The sequence below is a fragment of the Pleurodeles waltl genome, chromosome 6 (genome assembly GCF_031143425.1).
Source record: "Pleurodeles waltl isolate 20211129_DDA chromosome 6, aPleWal1.hap1.20221129, whole genome shotgun sequence".
Lineage (NCBI taxonomy): Eukaryota > Metazoa > Chordata > Amphibia > Caudata > Salamandridae > Pleurodeles > Pleurodeles waltl.
This window is the reverse complement of record NC_090445.1, coordinates 1,067,226,196-1,067,247,256: the sequence shown is the minus strand read 5'-3', so window position 1 is coordinate 1,067,247,256 and position 21,061 is coordinate 1,067,226,196. Positions and strand designations below refer to the sequence as shown.

At 44.1% G+C, this 21,061-nt stretch overlaps 1 protein-coding gene across 7 annotated transcripts in view; it reads right to left on the bottom strand.

Moving 5' to 3' along the window:
* The window catches only part of HSPG2 (heparan sulfate proteoglycan 2), a 933,800-nt gene that overhangs the window by 12,894 nt on the left and 899,845 nt on the right, over positions 1-21,061 (bottom strand). For 4 of the 7 annotated variants that reach the window (XM_069240056.1, XM_069240060.1, XM_069240058.1 and 1 more), the window contains 3 exons: positions 14,993-15,071; positions 10,064-10,105; positions 8,697-8,767 (listed from right to left, as the gene is read on the bottom strand). In XM_069240056.1, coding sequence (XP_069096157.1) covers positions 8,697-8,767; positions 10,064-10,105; positions 14,993-15,071 — 192 coding nt within the window. The remainder of the gene's footprint in view (positions 1-8,696; positions 8,768-10,063; positions 10,106-14,992; positions 15,072-21,061) is intronic. The other 3 variants (XM_069240057.1, XM_069240061.1, XM_069240063.1) reach the window with 1 other exon arrangement.

Genomic DNA, 21,061 nt, shown 5'->3' with positions numbered 1-21,061 from the left:
CTTTAGCTTCTTAGCCAGATCTTATAGCTCAGTGAAATAACACATCTACCGCAGGAATCTGTGGTTGCATTTGAATTCTGGCAGTGATATCTAGTCTGCTATCCTCCTCTGGTTTATAAAATGTGTGCCACTGAGTTGGGTAGCAATAAACATCTGTCATTCAGTGCCAACATATCCACAGTTTTACAAATACATATGTTAAAAATACTCCCTGTCTTTGTCACTGGCTGGCTATGACTTTGTGGTAAAGGATCATCTTTTTATTCTTTCCTCACCTCAGTGAGCATATTTGTTTCTACTGCAAAAAAGATATTGGTGCTTGTTTTTAAATTTAGAACGGATATGATTTGGCAATTGCTGAGTACTCTATTTATTGCTAATCTTACCTATGACACAGCCAAACAAATGTAATCTATCCTTCTGCAACAAACACACACAATCCTACATACACATTTTTAGGCAGGTACAAGAAACACGCGCACTGAGGTGTATACGATGCACAGACACACAAGTATACACAGGCAGAGACTAACACATCGGCATAAACATTTACACCCACGCGCGCACGCACACACAGGCGTGCTCGAATGGAATAGGCTTTCAAATCAATTAATTCTCAGATTACGAACTAGAGGGTGCAAAATGCTATGCAAGCTAAGTAGCTGATCAAGATACAATATTTTTTACTCACACACGATGTGCCATCAGTGCTTGTTTTTCTTTGTTAGAATGCAGTGCGGGAAACAGGCTTCCACAAGCGAGTTTCAGCAGCTCACAAGTAGACACAGCCATTTTCAGAGAATGGATACGTTTGCCAGGGAAATGAGTGAAGACCTGGAAGATGATCCAGGGTCGTATTTTACTTGTCCACCCAAAAAATATTTTGTTTCCTGAATTTCTTTGGACATGCTAATAAAACTGAAGTCTTTGACCCATTTATAAACAATCTGGGGGAGAACCTTGCAAGCCATCCTTGGGAGGACTGATTTCAATTTCTATACTCAATCACAGGGTGCGTTTCTGTGAATGAACTTAACGCCGCACCACTTTTTGCATTCACCAGCCATCACTGCCAGAATTCACTGATCTCCACCTCTTGCTCAACCTAGTAGTGACATATCTTCTACCTCAGTCAGGTCTAAGTGGATTAGCGAGAGGGGTTTGATGCTGGTCTAATTACGATCGAGCATTCACAACTGCAGATCTTTTGTAGCCTCCTCCAAAACCTGGATGGAATCTGGAAGGTTCACCTAGTGCTGATCTCACTGAGACTTCAGATATGGCATTGCCAACATGCAGAATGCAGGTAGCACATAGGCTAAGAAGGCTCAGAACCATCCTTACTGAGATCCTGGTTTGAAATTAAAATGTCAGGATCACAGCTCAAATGTCCTGGACTTGTTGGTCTGGAGGAAGAGGTCGAATATGCACAATGTTTAGAACAGGACTCTCCAACCTTTTCTGTAGTGAGAGCTAGTCCTTATCAGTGAAAATCATAGTGAGATATTGAAGGCTAAACAACTTGTGCATTGTTAACAGGCACCCCCATGGCCAGCTTCCATTGACTTTAATCCTAATGTCCATAGAGCCAGATACTATGTTTGAACAAAATACTTTGACTGGGGGCACTATGAAAGGGCTGTTATGTGCGTCAGTGAGTGTGTGATCTTTGGGGGGGATGTATGAACATGTGTGCATATGAATGGGATGTGTGTGCATATGGGTGACAGAGCCTGTTTTAACTTTCACCATGTGTTATTGTTACATGTATAAAACAAACATACAACCATTTCTTTAGATAGGAGAAATTTAAAGCACAGAAAAATATTCTGCAAAAATGTTAATAAATATAGAACATTTTTCTGCACTTTAAATAATACTGTGTTTTCTTTTATATTTATGACACAGTGTCTTCTGGCCACTGGGAGCAAGAGGCCTGCTGTTTCTAAATGTGAGACTTTGAAATGACAGAAAATTTAAATGAAGAGTTAATTTAATCATTAAGGTAACTTTTCATTTTAATATTCTCCCATTTAACAGCATTCAGAAATGTTATTTTGTTCTCACCCTCCTATATTGAGTTGACAAGGACTTTTATTTAAGAGTTGAATACCTCAGTGCTTCAGTTTTTCACCTCTGTGCCCCATCTGCAACCTGGGCTGTAAATCTGACTGAGCACCGCTCATTATCAGGCCTTGTTATCTGCAACCTGATGATAATAATGCAATATAAATACAACCTTCCCTTAAATTTGAAAGGAAAATGTAAACCTGTGCTTATTCAAAAATGAATTCAGCGCAACAAGCTACTCTGAAGGTGTCTGGGAGCTACTGGTAGCTCGCAATCCACTGGTTGAAAACATCTGGTATAGAAAAGCTGAAATGAATCCTCTGTGAAGGAATCCGGTATGACTTCAGCACACCGATTGTGGACCTCAAAGATGTAGGAAGGTTCGCTTTCATCTGGAGGTGGTCCATGACTGGCTCAGGGAGCCCACTTTCAGCATTCAGCCATGGAGGTAGGGGAAGACCAGTATTCCTGAGCTCTGAATGTATGCTGCTACCATCACCATCACTTTAGTGAACACTCAAGCATCCAAAAGGGAGCGCAGCAAACTAAAGGTGCTCCTAGCCCATCGTGAACCACAGGTAGCACCTGTGAACCTGTAAGATGGGAACAGGGAAATAAACGCTGGGCAGGTTCAAACTTCTCATCGTGTCTCCTGGGGCCAGGGCAGAGTAAACCTGGGCTAAGGTGTGCATCTTGAAATTGTCCATCAACAGGAAGACGTTTAGAGGGCTGCGATCTAAGATGAGGTGAAGGCCTTTGCTCTCTTTTAGCACTACAAAGTAGTGGCAGTAACACTCAGTTGCGACTTCTGGGGCTGGAACTCTTTCAACAGCTCCTTCTGCCATTATAGCATGCACTTCCTGCTGCAAAACAGAAGGGTTCCTCCATCAGCCGTGTTGATGGGGTGGTAAATGAAGCAGAGTAGAAAGGAATAAAAGAATCTATGCATCCAAAGTGATGTCTTGCCAAGCTTAGGAAATGTCTGATCCTTCCCCCTAAAGTGTAGGTGGGTGTAGGAAGCTGGCCTGGTGGGTTCCTGAGATACGTATACCAGGTCCAGGAGTCCCCCTTTAGAGCAGTGTAGGCCGTGTCTAGAAGCCAGGCTCTCTAGAGGTAGCTGTGGATGAGCGGCCACGGCTTATCTAGGAGACATGCAAAGCTCATGCAATACCACTGTAGTCACACAACACAAAACATGAAAGGAAACACTCAGTGTTACAAAAATAAGGGTATTTTATTTTAGTGACAATACCAAAAAGTACAAGGGAGGCAACCCTCCAATTGGAGGTAAGTAACACACTAGATATGTACACTAGTTATCAGCAATAGGCATAGGAAGTGATAGAAACAGTGCAAATGCAAATAGACAAGAGGGACCCTAGGGGAACCCAAACCATAAATAAAAAAATGGAATGCGAACTCAAGACCCCCACCTAGGTAAGTGGAATGTGTATAGGGGCTGGGGGTACTAAGAAACCCAAAAGTTAAGTACCACAGTGCCCCCCTAGCGACCAGGAAGAAAGGAGTAAGTTAGTGGATTTTCCCCAAACCGACCCAAAAGGAAGGGAAAGAAGAAAATACAACACCCAGACAAGACTGCAAGAAATCAGCAGTAGATTCCTGTAGAGGAAGACGTGTGGAAGAAGGGGACCAAGTCCAGAAGTCACAGAAGATTCCAGGAGGAATAGGAGCTACTACCCACTCAGCTGTTGGTGCAGGAGTTGGTCAACGATAGGACGAAGATGGTCAGGAATGCAGCCCTGGAGCAGGTGAAGAGTTCCTGGAGGATGCAGTCAACGTCTCACGCAGGATGGATGATTGCAGTTGGTCAGTGGTGTGGAAGAGCCACCAACATGCCTTGGCAAAGGCAGAAGTCGTGGTGCAGCAAAAGTGGAGCTGGTGGGGACCAGCAAGGTCCAGAAGAACTCAACCCACAGAGGGAATCCAAGGGAGACCCTCATTAAGGCAGAGAGTCCACAAAGGAAGAGGCAGCCCCCAGAGGAGACCACCGGACGAGGGACCAGAAGTCACAGAGGAGCCCATGCAGAACAACTGGAGAAGGGTCCCATACCACAGGAGAAACACGCAGAGGGTTGTGCGTCGGAGGAAGGAGTGCTGGGGGCTGGGTTTATAAGCGCCTGAAGATCCCTTGGAGGAGATGCCAACAAGCCTTGGTAGCTGCAAGAGACACAGTGCACAGAGGTACTGTCCTGTGTCGGAAGACAAGGGCTTACCCCCACCAAAGTTGGACAGCTGGCAGGGAAGACCAAGAGGGCACTCATGATGCAGGATCCAAGCAGCTCAAGATGAGAGGAGATCCACATGGCCGGTCATCGTTGCAGTTGGTGCTTACGGATGCAGGGAGTGACTCCTTCACTCCAAGGGAGATTTCTTCTTCCTTCTCGTGCAGACTGAAGACTTGCTGCCCTCAGAGGATGCACGGCCGAGGAAATGTTGCAGAACCTGGAAGGAGCCGTGGAAACAATGTTGCAAGCGAAGACTTCGTCATTGATGCAGATTGTTGGTTCATGGAGGGTCCAGTCACTGTTCCAGTGGCTAGAACTTGAAGTAAGGTTGCAGAGGAGTCCTGCTGGAATCTTGCAAGCCGAATCTGAGGACCCACCCAAAAGAGAGACCCTAAATAGTCCTGAAAGAGGGATTGGTCACCTAGCCAGGCGACCACCTATCAGGAAGGGGCTCCGACGTCACCTACCTGACCTGGCCACTCAGATGCTCCCAGGGGTCCCTGCCAATCTTGGATTTAAGATGGCAGAACTCAGGGACCCTCTGGAGGAGCTCTGGGCATCACCCCTGGGGTGGTGATTGACAGGGGAGTAGTAACTCCCCTTTCCATTGTGCAGTTTTGCACCACAGCAGGGACTGGAGGTCCCTGAAGCGTTGTAGTCTGGTTAATGCATGGCAGACACCAAATGTGCCCTGCCACGCATACCAGTGGCTTGGAGGGGCTACCCCTTCCAAGCCATGTAACTCCTATTTCCAAAGGGAGAGGGTGTTACTACCCCCCCCCCTCTCCCAAAGGAAATATTTTGTTCTACTTCCTGGTCTTGAGCTGTCCAAGCAGCAGGAGAGCAGAAACCTATCTGAGGAGTGGCAGCAGCTTGGGCTGCCCGGAAAACCCCAGAAGGCTGGTAGCAGCAGTGCTGTGGGTCCTCTAAGGAGCCCCCAGAGTGCATGGAATCATACTTCCAACATTGGCAACTGTACTGTGGTATGATTCTGACATTTTTTATACAAATCGTGCTAAGGTTCGGAGTGACCATTATGTAGCTGGACATAGGTAGTGACCTATGTCCAGTACACGCATAACATTGTGTCCCCAAACTCACGAAGTCCATGAAAATGGAAGTAGAGTTCGTGAGGGCACCTCTGCTAGTGCAGGGGTGCCCTCACACACAGGTACTTGCACCCTGCACTCTGAGCTGGGAGGGCCTGCCATAGGGGTGACTTACAGTGACCTGGTACAGTGACCTGTAGTGAAAAGAGTACATGCACCCTTTCACACAGACTGCAATGGCAGGCCTGCAGGACACTTTGCATGAGCTCCCCATGGGTGGCATAATACATGGTGCAGCCCATGGGAATTACCTGGTAGCCCAATGCCCGGGGTACGTAGGTACCATATACTAGGGACTTACATGGGAGCACCAGTATGCCAAATGTGGAGGGAAAAAGGTTAAAGTAACCATGTTTGAAGGGCGAGAGCATAATCACTAGGATCCTGGTTAGCAGGATCCCAGTGAACACAATCAAACACACTGACAACATGCCAAGAAAGAGGATACTTTTCTACAGTGGGTGTTGAAAAGGACACACTAAAGCATTTTTGGGGTTTCTGCCGGGGTGGGGGACTGAGTTGTATGTTGTCCCAGATATCCTGAAGTTGTCTTTGGGTATCGTACGCTCAGTCACTAAACAGCTGACCAGGCTGTTGTTCCAGCAGCAGGATGTGGCACTGGCGGTATTGAAAACCTCTAGTGTAGCCATGAAAGGTACAAAGCAGCTGAGAAAACTGTCTGATAGTGATTATCACCCCGAGGGAATGCTGTGTAATGACTCTCCAAAAAGAGTTCCAGGGCAGAGTCCACTTTACCACTGAAAAGGTTAGAACCATGACACTACATGCCCATCAAAGATGCCTGGACATCCTCAGGATGTCTCATCCAGGAACGGGACTGAAACACCCCACTCATTGCTTGACACATGCAGTCAGTAGTGGTGAGGCCATAATGTAACTAATTTTGCTGCATCCTGGTCACAGTGTATGGCAAGGGCTAATGACACACGTGGGTCCTCTGGAACTGCTGGCAAGAGATGTCCATCTACAGTCCATAAAGCATTAGACTGTAGCAGTCTTCAAATTAGCTACCATTGACTGGAAGCCAAACAAGACAAATAGATGAAAACATACCCATGCCAAAAGTTTCCATGTTCTTAAGACTTGTGGTCAGGAGTCTTTGTGGGAAAGGCATTAGGGTCCACTCTGCTCCTGAATCTCTGGATCACCTGGCTCTTATGGTGCCAGTATGTGGTGATGAGTTACCGGACTATTAACTTGGAGCCAGTAACATGTGCCTCAGAGGGAATATATTAAGGCCTCACTTGAATGGCAAGAGAGGCTCAGTAGGTGCCTTGACCAGCTGTAGAACCTCCGTCAAGACATTAGTTTTGATTTCCATTGTGGGGAGCTTTAAGTTAAGGGCCTCTGAAACCCACCTCTTGACCACAGCAAAAGACCTCCTCTACCCCCAGAGGCAGGGCCAGGGGGAGAGAGTTGGCCGTCTGAGGAAGTGTCCAGACCCCTAGCATCCTGTAGATTGGCATACCAATAGTCATCAGATTGAGGGGCACGTTCGTCCTGTTCATCGTAGTTGGTATTGTTGGAATCCGATTCAAAGATCTGATATGAGATATGAACTCTGCTGCCTGGTAAGGGCAAGGTACTAAAGTCTGAAGGATTGTTAGAGGCTGCACCCCAGTGGGATTGGAGCGCAGCCTTGGTCGAGTTGAAGTCTTGTCAGAGATCACTATAGGCAATGGGTCATATACAGGTGCAGGCATCTATGAGAAAGGAACTGCAAAAAAAAAAAATGGCACAGGAAACGTAGTCAAAACCGAACCAGTGCCACACCTAAATTAAATTCAAGAGTTCTAGATGGCACAGAGGGCGAACTAGCTGCCGGGACCCTGACTGGGGTCTCTGCAGATACGTGGGGTCTGAAGGCACACCAGAGGGGGTTGGAAGTGTGCCAAATATGTGCAGCATGGCTTTCCTAAAGGCTTCTATTTTATGTGATGTAGCCAACTGACCTGGGTTGCATCCTGACCAAACAGAGTTGGCCCATGAGCTGAGGGATGAGACCTGGAGGCATGCTGACATCCTTGCGCCCTCTCTGGCGTTCAAGAAAGGGGCGGATTCCCGCTTTTACTTCCTTTTAGACCTACCCAAGACTTCGACCGTGACGAAGACTTGCTGTGAGAATTACTTCTGGAATGTGACCTTCCTTTTTATTTCGACCGGTCACAGTCTTCTGATGCTTGGAAACATTTAATATCACCTCACCGTCCTGTACGGCCTTCAGGTTCATCTGGGCCCACTTGTCGCAGGTTTGGAGTCATGCTCCGCCCAGCACCACAGGCATACCTAGGGGATCTATCACAGACATTTGTCTGCAACAGTCCCTACAAGGTTTAAAACCCTGTCGTTTTAGAAGGAGGCAATGTCCTTTACATGCTGATAAAGGAAAATTAGGGAGAAAAGTATCTGTCAAAGACAAGAGGAGCTAGCTCTGGATCCGCATCCAAAGGTGCAGAAAGAAAGGAACTGATGTCAGTGTGTCGCTGTGACACTGCTCTGTGGTCCTGCTTGTCACTTCTGGAGCAGAACTATGTTGGTGCAGAGCCACATGATGCAACCTACCTGCAGGCAGTGCGGGAGTACAGCTTCTGAGCTTTCCAGATCGAACCTGACACCTGGGGGAACATTCCCAAAGCGAGGAAACTGCAGTTAGAAGAATCCATCAGAAGCCTGTGTTTGTTATGAGGTGAGATTTCCCTTACACACTGAGAAAAAAAGCTTATCAGCTGTCAAGGAAAAATAAAAGGAGTTGCTAGTTCCAGATCTGCGTACAAAGGCAGGGAAAGAAAAGAACAGACATGACATCAGCACCCATGGATGGCGCCCTGTCACGGAGTGGGTTCGACGTGGAGCTGCAGAACAGCACCTTCCAGCACACAGGGACTAGGCTGAAAAATCTTCTTGATTCAGTATGATGCCTGGGGATATTTCTGAAGGGTGGAATCTGCAGTTAAAAGTATCCATCAGAAATTACATCTTATCAAGCGAACAGTCATGGGACATGCAAGAGTTAAGTTAAGCCATAGTTTTATGGGGATCAGACAAACCAAAGGAACCTATGCAGCAGAGGAGAAGGTTGATCCAAAAGATTTTGGCTTAAGTTCCTGTAAAAGACTGCCAAAACATGATAAAAGGTTTGACCACTCAGTGCATTTACTGGTCTACCCGGCTAAGCGATCAGTCGCTTAGACAGCATCCCAGTTCCACCAAGTCATTTACCAAGATATGAAAGGCGAACTATTTTTCTTACCTAAAGACCAGGTGTCCATCTTTAAGTCCGATGCTGATGAAGTCTTTTGCCTTCCCATGTTCTTTCTCCTCCTACAAATGAAACGTGTGTACAGTATGACATAATTAAGAATATACCCAATAATTAACAAATTCACCACTGATTTAAATTGTGGTTGAAATTACAAAACCACTCAATGTACCAATAATACACAAACCTCAAGAAAAAACAATTTATGATGGTAATGGTGAGGCGACAAGACACATTAAATGAACACCACTCATATACATAGGGCTCATGGTGCTACTACATCTAGTTTAAGAACCCATGCTTAACACAAATGTTTGATAGTCAATGTAGCATTCTATGTAGTGGTTTAAAGAAAGGTTGGCATTACTCTCAATTGGCACAGAAGCCAAGAACTAAGAAGAAATTAATGTGATTCACAAGTTCCTCACCAAGGGCCCATTTTAGCACAAAAAAACAAAAGAACTGTTAGTCTGGTCAAGGGATGAGGCAACAAACAGTGAAACCACAAGCACCAAGAGTGAGGGAGACTACCCCAAATGTTGAACAGGCCAAAAGGCAGTAATCTGAACAGTACTGGCCAATTAGGTTACTGAGATTGATACAGATTACAATGAAGTCTATCAGGGGACATCGACTGAAATGGGCATCAATGGTCTAAAGTAGTAAAGAGCAGGATCTCTTACAAGTCTAACTGGGGTCTCAACTTGAGCAGGGGCTCAGTGAGATATTGGGGGGGGGGGGGGGGGGGAAAGGGGTGGGAGCTTCAGATTTTCCAACAATCAGGCTAGCATTTCATCTTTACATACAATATACGACAAGCAGGGTGAATGAGACGGGGTTAGGGGTCAGTGACAAGGGAGGGGACTGCGAACCCATAGGAGCACTAAGAGAGAAAGCACTATTTTGTAAAATAACCTACATTTCTCAAGACGTTCAAATCAGAGAGAGAGAGAGAGTGCGTGTGAGTGAGTGTGAGTGTGTGTATGAGTGTGTGTGTGTGTGTGTGTGTGTGTTTTTTTTTTGTCTGGGTGCATGTTAAAATTCCTGGTGAAACCTGACAGACTTCTCACCATACCAGACCGAGAGCACCTGTACCCAACTATTTGTCAGAAAATACATTTGGGGGTGGTGTAACATCCCATACACTTCCCCCGAAGCTACATCTCTGAACTTCAGCACACAAGATCGTTGGGGTAGGGTGATGGTAGTAGCTGTGACACTTAACTCCAAGGTGATCATTTCTCATTTTGAAAGCCACTGCCAAATTATTGGTGATCAATCCCCAAAGAATCGTCCTACATGCTGCCCCCTTCTCTTTGATGAAGTTCATATTACGGAAGTGCTAAAGCTATAAATACCTTGTTAGTATCATGCTCATCATGGGTAGCCTCATCTGTTACCTGAAGGAGAGATGTGGAACATGGAAGTGAACTGTGCTACATGCACACAACCAGCATGCTACATGCAATTGTTAGAAAAACACAAGCAAAATACAGCCAAAAGCCTTGAATAGCCAAGGCAGCAAACAATGATAACATTCTCCAGAAATGCCTTGAATGGGGTTGATGGCCATCATTTATTGTCGAAACACTGTAAAATAGTTGAAAGGAGACCTAAACCTATTCATTACATGCTATTCCTGGCATCTTATTACAAGACTTATAAAGATTAATTGTTCTAAAAAGTAGTCAATCAATATGTCACTTTGCTACCAGCATGTCATGAGGTTTCAGAAATGTGTATAGGGTCAAGACAACTTGTCGTGTCCTCAGCGGATACTAATTGCCACAAGTAGTTGAGATCACCCAATGGGAATTCAACTGGTAACCGAGCAGTCCTGCATTCTACAGAGAAGCTAGGAAATGTCAGTAGTCTTGAATGGTGAGAGAGGGAGAAGGTCACAGTCACGCTCAGGTGCCCCAGAAACCAAAAGCTCACCAATCTTACTTTTTGTTTGTGCTGTTTTTCTTCCCCAGCTTGTATCAAATCTCAATATTCAGAAAAAACCCTGCATGAAAATGAACCTGATTTATAGCTAGGTATTATTCTCTGTCCTTTCTTTCTATTTGAATGATACTCGGCTTATGCTACATTGTCGCTCTGCGTTAGTTTCTCTGAGTGCACCCTACTCTGTTACAGGCCTGCTGCCTTCTTCACTAAAACACTTCAGTAAACTAACCAGATTACACCTTACAAACCAAAAACCCTACTCCTGAGTAACCATTCATGCAATACCTAACCTTTGCTAAGTTACCTACCCAGCCCACCTCCATAAATCACTATTTCTCCTACAGTGTAATCTTTGCAGTTTCACAACATCTAACCTCCTACACCCTATTTACTTATCCCATGTTGTTCCACTTGCGTGACCTCACTATAACAATTACAATACAATACTAAAGGTCATAGAAAATCACTGCGACACTGACTTCAAACCAAAGTTTCTCTGTCATGCAAACAAATACCTGTCAAACCAGACAAGACGGCTAGACAAATAAGCTATAAACGAAGGATCTTCATGCTGTCTCACAAAGTAATGAAGTCTGGGTCAACAAAGCAGACGTTTCCAATGCCAAATCATTGGCTGCCACAAACATAAGCCAATGCACATTGTTTACAAAGCTGTGTGCACAAAGAAAATCCACCACCCAGCAAGAAAACGTGCTTTCACCAATCACACCACAACTAACTGCAGAACCCACAAGGTTTTCCTAGAAATACAGAAAGACATTGCCTCTCCGCTACCCCTCTCACTCAAAATTTGCTTACTCATTTTTAGTCTTTAGGAAAACACGCCTCTATTTATTATTGCCCATTTTGACACATGTAAACATAAATTCTTTAAACATACCTTGATCACTGAACACTCACCCAAATGTATCCATTGTACACACACCATGGGCACTGTTTACTCTGTAAACTACTCTTAAAAAACATTTTCTGTCCAATTCTATGTTGTGCACACCCCACTACATCTGTATGCATCTCTGTGGTTGTGCAAAGCAACATGTCTTTTGTAAACATTCTGCTATGCTTCTGTTACTGAGACCACATAGTTGAAATGATCCATGATAAAGAGCAATCCCCACATTAAAAGATTGTTCATGTTTTATCACCTATCATGACAGCTAAGTGTACTTGGGGTTCACACTTCAAGGGACTTTTACTGCTATGGTAAACAATGAAATACATAGAACTCACCATCTGAGCAACAACAGAGAACACACACATCCTTCACTTAATGTAGAGAAGTCTTTGAATTTTTGAGAATCAGCAGACTGTCTCAGAGCTAGCAAGCATCATACTGCTACTGGCCTTCTCAATAAGTGACACCAAGTGTTGAGATTTTTAGGGAATTCAGTACATCTTAACTAAGCTATCAAAGTGTCAGAAGGTATCTATGACATGAGCTGTCATTGCTGGACATTTCATCCACTGCATGCAACTACCCAATCTTGATGGTTGGGCTAAAGATGCTATAAAGTGAATGGTCAGAACATAGGATGGATGGGTTATCAACGTATGATTTCCACCTCTCTTCTTCCTATTTATCAATTGGAATGTATCAGCCTCCAGATGTTTTACGTGACGGAAGTGATTCTTTCTTTTTTTTAAAAAGGTTTCTGGCCATTGTAATGACCAGGGCCGTAGGGATAACAACCAAAAATGCTAAGCTACTTTGCGGCATCAACCTAAAAACTAAAAGAGTTAAATATATGTACTCTCTAGGGTGTCACTTCCTACTCTGGGGTACCTCATGATTAGCCAGTACAAAAACTTAAAAGCTTGCAGACACTATTGCCGAGCTAAAGCAAGAGGCAAGGTCAGATTGAAATAGTCAAATTTGTAACTCCTGTCTAGTAATTGCTACATCCGTTTTTTGTAATACGTTCCATTGGGATGGACAATTATATGTAACTTTGGTCTATAAAACGCACAATTCCAAAAACAAGCAGTCCCCAAAACTAGAACTCAGAGACAGCTCCTGAAAAGGGACTTTTTGAGAAACACTTTGTTGTAAGAATTGGGCAAAAATTTAAAGAGTCACCATGACCTTACAAATAAGAAAAGCCTCTTGTACAGTATATCCTGTCAGCACTAACTATTTTTTGTAACAAATGTGCCCAAATTCAGACATTTTCTGCCCCAGAGTACTTTCTTGGAACATGTTTTTTATTGTTTTGTTGCTCTCCTCTCCCAAATGACTAAAAGTAAACCATTCTTTGCATTGAGAATGCACAGCAGAAGTGATCATATTCCAGTCTCTCTCGTTTGGCAAGCTACCAATCTTGAGTCAGATTTACTTCTGGTGACCAGGTTAAAGATGAATCACTTGTTTTTATTTTAATTCCATGATCTAGATCCAAACTACTCCCCTGCGAGGATTACAATAATTGAGAAAGTCCGAGCCAATATCTTGAAGTGATTAAAATTGGCTTTCTCTCATCCATATCTTGGACACACTAGGTGGTATTCAGCACTCTATGTTTACATGTTTTATTTTTTTTATTTTACAGAGTGCTCAATACTACTGCCATCCAACAGTTATTTAAAATGTTAACTCGGGTAGGGAAAAAAAGGGATAGCCAATAACAAGGATCAGTGATTAATTTGTACAATAAATAAATAATTGCAGGGTCTTTAAGTTTTTCTTAGGATTTGGCCACAGGTGCTCAAAGCCAGGCTGCTAAATAATGGTCCTTTCATCCACCATCATACCCTTTGTTACTCTTGCAGGTTCATTTTAATCCCTGCCTGTTCTCTCTGTCTATGTCTTCATATCTTATCATTGCCTTGCTCTTTTCTCCATGTTCTTTCTTTCTCTCTCTTGCACTGAGTCAAAGCCTGATCACAAAAAGCACTTAGTCCAGGTCACCAAAAAACACCCAATGAAATTGATGAAAACTCAGTTATGCCTTTTATACATCAGGGAACACTGGGGCAAAAGGCCTTTAGGGATACATATCATAAGGCGAATCTTGTTGGGTGCTGAAGACTCTAGGGTGCACTGCAGTCGCATACCTCACTCAGAAAAAACTGTGCAAAGCATTTGTTGCAAAGAAATTATAGCATGAGCTGAGACTGGAGTTGGTAGACTGTTACTTGCAAATTTAGACTTCATGTTTTCAAGTAGATTGTGCTTGGACTGAACGGACAGCAGAAAAAAACAATTTAACATGGAGTCAATGCCCATACGCATTGCCAACTGAGGGAGAAGTCACTATACTTCGTGACTTGAAAGACTTCTTCAAAGTAAAACAGCTTACAAACATCCAAGCCTAATGTATACAGAGCAGGTGTATCTACAACACATTCTACAAACATATTTATATTGAGGGAGAGAAAGCACTAACTGCTTAAACATCAAGGTAACATTTGGAATTAGTGGACATAGCTTAAATGTTCTGTGATGTTATATCTTTTAGCAGAAAAAAAGACATTAAATAAGATTCAAATGAGTAACCTGAAATTCTTCAATACCAAAGTAAATGAGTCACATTAAATTACATCAACAATACTAATGACATTTTTTCTTAATCGTACTATCACACGTCCCGTTAGTTGCACAATGTGGAGCAGTGTTTTGCATAACCAAACTCAAATTTGAGTACTTTAATGAGAGCTTGTTTGCTTTTAGGTAGAGCAATACGTAATGCAAAGAAAATGTTTGGCCTCTAAATACTTGTGAACAAGGAGCCTTTTAAATCTATTTGAAGTTTGGATTCACAAGCATGATGGCACTCTTGAAACATTTTGCCTTGTAACAAAATCTGTCTAAATTAATTAAGATAGAGCAAATGGCAGTCAATTTTTGCTAGGGATATAAAGAGCATTGCTTCTGCCACTTTTAATGCAACAAATGATTCATTATGATCTTTAGAGTAAATGTACTGGACCTTTTTGTAAACAGTTCAATGAACCAATTGAAACTGTGGAACCAACTCACTAGAAAGGCAATAAATAAAATTAACATTTATTTTCCATTTCTTGAAAAAATGAATAAAAGGAACGTGCTGGGTATAACTTGCATTCTAGTAAATGGGAAATACATATGTCCAAGATGCTTAATTAAAAAAAAAAAAACGTTAATGTCCAAAGTCTGTTGATGTTACATGGAAGTATTTCCTTATCAGCAAATACTATACATGTAGATACATCCATTAGTGTGTCACTAGGCTATTTGTGGCAGAAACCAAAAGCTGAGGATTTTCTACATACACCATTTGTATTAATTTGGCACATTTATCATGATCCCAAGTAACCAACTGCAAGGCTTCAATACTCACCACACCCTGCCACAGGATGACACCACTGGAAGAGGTGGTACGGACTTCTAGCTCAATTGTCTCAGGAGCTTCCGGCCGGCTGAAACAACAAAGTTGGTTCTTTTTAATCAATTTAATAAATAGGCTTATGTGCTAGTGAAACAAGCATTTCTTTGCCTGCATTGGCATGTGCATAAAGGAAAACAGAGAAAACTTTACATATAGGTGAAAGGCAGTTACGAAGGTAGATTGGATAGAAATTCATCCTCACTTACATAACTTCCTATTATATTGATACATCCCTGATATACCAACATGAATTTATATGTTTTCTTCTTGAAACTGGCAATTTAACACACCCGGTTAGCAGGAAAAGTAAATGAGCGCTTGATTTGTCATGTTCAAGGTATATAATCATCTGCTTAGAAAGTATCAGGAAAATAAACTTTGTGCATCCTACAGTATTTCAGGTAGTGATGAGGAGTCCACGTCCCCAGGGAAACATGTTATGGGGATATCATTCACACAGAAACAGACGCTTAATTATTGGGCAAAACGTGTGCGGATAGGGGGTCAAGGAGCAGAGAAATCCAAATACATGTAATGTATTGATAACTACATGTATTAACTTTCAGTCTCCTGTCAATTGCTCTGTAATTGACATAATAAAATCAAAAAAGATAATGGTCATAAAACCAACAAACACAATACTATGGAAAAATAGCATATAACCAAAACATTCTTACAACATTCATTCTTACTATAGTAGAAGGCACGCAGCATATTACAATCTGTTCTTATCCAGTATCCATGTAGCATTTTTAATGCAATTGGCAAGAAAAGGCCGTGGACACGAGATGTACCAAGAGGAATTTCCTACACAAGAAAATATCTCTATAGGAATACACCACAGGCTTTTGGATGCTTTATCAGTAGGTGAAGCCTTACAACCACAAAAAAACCTTTGCAGGTTAGCATATTCTTCGAACCTTCTCAAGATGTTTTCGGGCAGATGTTTAAACATTGCATTGATAAGCAAGTGCTATATGTAAAAATCGGGTAGAGTCTTAAAATTAGAAATTAAGCTGCTAAAAAGTTCTTTTTTTCTGCTCTTAGTACAGGATGATAGATACAAATGGATGCTTCTGTTGAAAAAAAAATGGTCTTTAAAAGGGATGCATATTTATAGGTGTATTTTAACATTCTCCAATGAGGAATTCATCCTCTTAGTTTCAGTTTGGATAGCGAAAACATTACATTTGTGGTCAACGGCAACATTTATGACTTCCTCGATCTTGTTAAAATTTTACGAATTACTAATTTGTGTTATTAGGCTTTACTGGTCGTTAGCTACAGCCAAGAAATTAAAGGTAATTGACAAACTGCAAGGATTAGCTAATATGTATCTTTTATAGACCTGTTGCTGCTGCTAATTGTTGGTTTGATCTGCAACAGTAATTGTTTAACAACTGACTTGATGTTTGCAATTTCATGTCTTAATTGTGAAATAAATAATAGGGTATGACATTACATTTATTAATATTTATCTGTTTTTATTGAACATGTTTATGAACATTTTATGTTTTCTGAGCTGTTGCCTTGAAAAACACTCTTTTTGGTGAATACTCTAGTAAACAAGTTAGTTACCTTCAGTAACGCCTTATCTGGTAGGGAGATATACTAGTTGCAGATTTCTTACCTTTTGAATTTCCTCAGGCGTCAGTCTGGGTCTGGAGATTTTTCTTGAACAGTACTCCTGTGCGCTGTTAGGTGGCATCAATCGGCTCCACGTTCGTCGTGGTGCATGTAGGACATGAAGTTGCAGGTCCTACATAGGAGCCACCCCAGTGCGTCGTCAGTTTCTTTTCACAACTTTCCACGGCACAAGCGCAGAGTAATGAAAAATACTGACCACTAGTGCGTCAAACCTAAAGCCCTAAAAGGGAGTCCTTGTCCCTAGCAATCAGTTAGGGAGGGAGAGATGATATGTCTCTACCAGGTAAGGTGTGACCGAAGGTAAGTAACTTGTTCATCTGACAGACGTCTAGTTGCAGATTCCTTACCTTTTGAATAGATACCCAAGCAATACCATCCTCGGAGGTAGGTCTGCGAACCAGGATCAAACTAAAAAGTCCTGCAGAACTGAACGGACAAAGTACCCATCCCTACGGACCTGACTGTCCAGGCAGTAATGCTTGGTAAACAAGTACAAGGATGCCCACATTGCAGCATTATAGATTTAAAGGACTGGAACTCTGCATGCTAAAGCAGTAGTCATAGCTGTTGCTTTAGTAGAGTAAGCAGGTGGTTGCTTCTAGGCCAGTGTGTAGCATTTTTAATACAAAGTACGACCTATCAGGAGATGGTCCGATTGTTCACAACCCGACCTTTCTTCGCAGTCACATAACCGACAAAAAGTTGATCATCCACCCAGAACTCTTTTGTACGATCATGGTAGAACACCAACGCTCTTTTTGGGTCTAAGCGGTGGAGTTCTCCTCTTCCTTAGAAGGATATGGGAGTGCATAAAAAGTAGACAAGGTGATAGACTGGCCTACATGAATGGGTGTGACCACTTTTGGAAAAAAGGAAGCCCTAGTGCGAAGCACCACTTTGTCAGGATAGATGCAAAGGTAGGGTGGCTTAGATGACAACACCTGCAACTCACTCACCATGGGTGCAGATGTAATACCACAAGGAAGACTGTTTTCAAAGTGAAAAGCCTGAGAGGACAATTGTGGATGGGCTCGAAAGGAGCACGCATCAGAAATGTCAAAACTAAATTCAAATCCTGTTGGGGCATAATGAATGGAGGAAACATGAGTAAGGCCTTTAAGGAACCTATTTACAATTGGAGACTCTAACAAGGAAGGATGGCCAGGCAACCTAAAAAACAGAGAGATAGCAGATAAGTAACTTTTGAGAGTGCCCATAAGAGAGCCCTGCTGGGCCAGGCAGTGTAAACAAGAGAACAAGAGAACCTCAGAAAGAGGGGAAGGAAAGGGTGTGTCAACAGAATTGTCAGTACACAATGCAACAAATTGCTTAAAAAGACAGGCGTATACCATTTTGGTGGAGGGATACCTGGCTGCCAAGATAACATTACTGACTTCGGGTGGAAGGCCAAAAGCTGTCAACTGCAGCCGCTCTATCTCCACACAAGATGGTGTAAACTGGACAGGTTCAGGTGGAGAACCTTCCCCTGCTGCTGAAACAGAAGATCTTTCCGAAGGTGCAGTCTGATTGGAGGATCGATGGTTATGCAAAATACCTCAGGGTACCAGACTCTTCATGCCCAGGCCCAGTCCACAGCCACAAGGATTACTTCTGCCCGGTCATTATTGATCTTCCTGAGAACTCTGGGCAAATGTGATATGGGTGGAAAGGTGTACAGAAGGCCTGAGTTCCACTTGAGACTAAAAGCATCCCTGAGCGATTGCCGCCTTGGAAACTCCAATGCACAATACTGCTGACATTGCGCTTCTCTGTGGATGTGACATTTCCAACCAAGGCTTTCCACACTGATGAAAGAACTTGCGCCACCTCTGGACGGAGATGCCATTTGTGATCGACTAAGCATTTTCAGATGAGTTTGTCCGCTGTGGCGTTCAGAGAGCCTGCCAAATGTTGAACCATTAGGGAAATGCCCTGATGTTCCACCGACGTCCAGAGGCCCAGAGACTCTTGACAGAGGGTCCGTCCCCACCTGTTGCAGTACCACATGGCGGTGGTGTTGTCTGTGAACACCTGCACTACCTTCCCTTTGAGAGAGGAAAGCACACTTAATGCTAGTCCCATCGCCCAGAGATCCAACAAGTCGACGTGGAGTCCTGGTTCCTCTGACCTCCACCTGTCCCAGGTGGCCCCCCATCCCAGGGTGGACACATTTGTCACTACTGTCAGATCTGGTTGGGAAAGGAAGAGGGATCTGCCTCTGGCCCAATAGCGGTTTGTTAACCACCACTGCAGTTCTCACGCAGTTTCCCCTGAGATCTGGACCATGTCGGAGAGATTCCCCTGATGCTGCGTCCACTGGAACTTCAGGTCCCACTACAGAGCCCGCATATGCCACCTGGCTTCAGTCACTATCAGGATGCACGAGGCCATGAGACCCAGCAGCATCAAAATCACTCTCACCATAATCCAGGATAGAGGCTGAACCCTCTGTATCATAGCCTGAATATCCTGGGCTCACTGCTCGGGAAAACGAGCCGAAAACTGCTGTGTGTCTCGAACAGCCCTGATGAAAGGGAAAGTCTGAGAGGGAGTCAAGTGATTTTGGCATGTTTGCATGTTTATAGTGAACGCCAGGGAATGCAGGATGTCTGTCATAGTCTGGAGGTGGGAGACGACAGCCTGGGGTGAGGCCACTTTCAATAGCAAGTCGTCGAGGTAGGGGAAGACTGAAACATCTGACCTGCAGAGATGAGCAGCAACCACCATCATCTTGGCGAGCACCCGAGGGGTGCTTGTAAGGCCAAAAGGGAGCATGGTGAACTTAAGTGCTTTTGGCCCACCGTGAACCCCAAGTAATGTCTATGGGCAGGCAGGACGGAGGGTATGAAAATAACCGGCCTGCGAGTCCAACGCTACCATCCATTCTCCTACGTCCAGGGCAGATAAAATCTGAGCCAAAGTGAGCATTTGGAACTTCTTACTGAGAAAGTGATTGAGGGATGGAAGGTCTAGGATAGGGCAAAGGCCCTTGTCCTTTTTGGACACCAGTAAGTAACTGGAAAAACAACCACAACCTACTTCTGGCACAGGGACCTTTCTCTATGGCTCCCTTGGTCAAGAGAGTCATAACTTCATCTCGGAGAAGGGACAAGTAATCCTCCATCTGATTGTAGGATGGTGACATGGATGGATGGGTAGTCTCTAACGAGAGGGAGTAGCCCCTTCGGACTATCTGCAAAAACCACCTGACATAACTGACTGCCAGCGGAGAAGGTGATGCCAGATCCGGCCTCCGCTCGGTCCCTTATGGGGAAGAGTCAGACTCAGAAAGTTTGGAGGCAGCTGCAGGGGTTGGGACGGGGAGGGAGGGGTGGGTAGTGGGCTGACCTGACCGCTGGCTCCCTGATCCACTGGGACAGCGGATCCCACGTCCCTGGCTACACAGAGGCTGGGCAGCTTGTGCAGCGGTGGCTGGAGGGGAACGTGTTAGGGTGCTGCTCCTGTAACCACAAAAGGGGTGAAAAGCAGACGGAGGTTAATGAGGGGCCACAGTGAGGCCCAAAGATCTGGGCATAGCATGAAAATCCTTGAAGGGCTCGAGCGCAGAGTCTGCTTTCTCTCCGAGGAGACTGGTGCCATTAAAGAGCATGTCCATAAGGTCAGCTTGAATATCTCCCAAAAAGCCAGATGTCCTCAACCATGCGTGGTACCTAAGGGCCACTCTCCATGCAACCGCCCTGCCCAGTGAGTCAGTGGTGTCCAGTTCACATTAGATTGTGAACGTTGCTGCATCTCTCCTGTAGGCAAATACCTGCTTTTTGGCATGGTTACCCCCCACTTTTTGTCTGTCAGCGTGTTTCGACTGTGTTCACCGGGATCATGCTAACCAGTACCCCAGTGACTGTGCTATCTCCCTCTAAATTTGGTTGCTCAGGACTTAGCACACCTACAATTGGCATAATGGTGCCCCCATGTAAGTCCCTAGTATATGGTACCTAGGTACCCAGGGCATTGGGGCACCAGGTGTTCCCCAAGGGCTGCAGTATGTATTGTGCCATCACTGGGAGCCCATGCAAAATGTGTCTGCAGGCCTGCCATTGCAGCCTGCATGAAAAAGTGCATGTAACCTTTCCCTACAGGTCACTGCACCTAGTCACTGTAAGTCACCCCTATGGCAGGCCCTCCTAGCCCAGAGGACAGGGAGCGTGTACCTGTGTGTGAGGGCACCGGTGCATGAGCAGAGGTGCCCCTACGAACTCCGGCTCCATTTTCCTGGACTTCGTTAAGTGCGGGGAAGCCATTTTTACCTGTGTACTCACAGGTCATTACCTATTTCCAGCTATATAATGGTAACTCCAAACATGTTTGGTATCAAACAGGTCGGAATCATACCCCAATACAGTTGCCAGTATT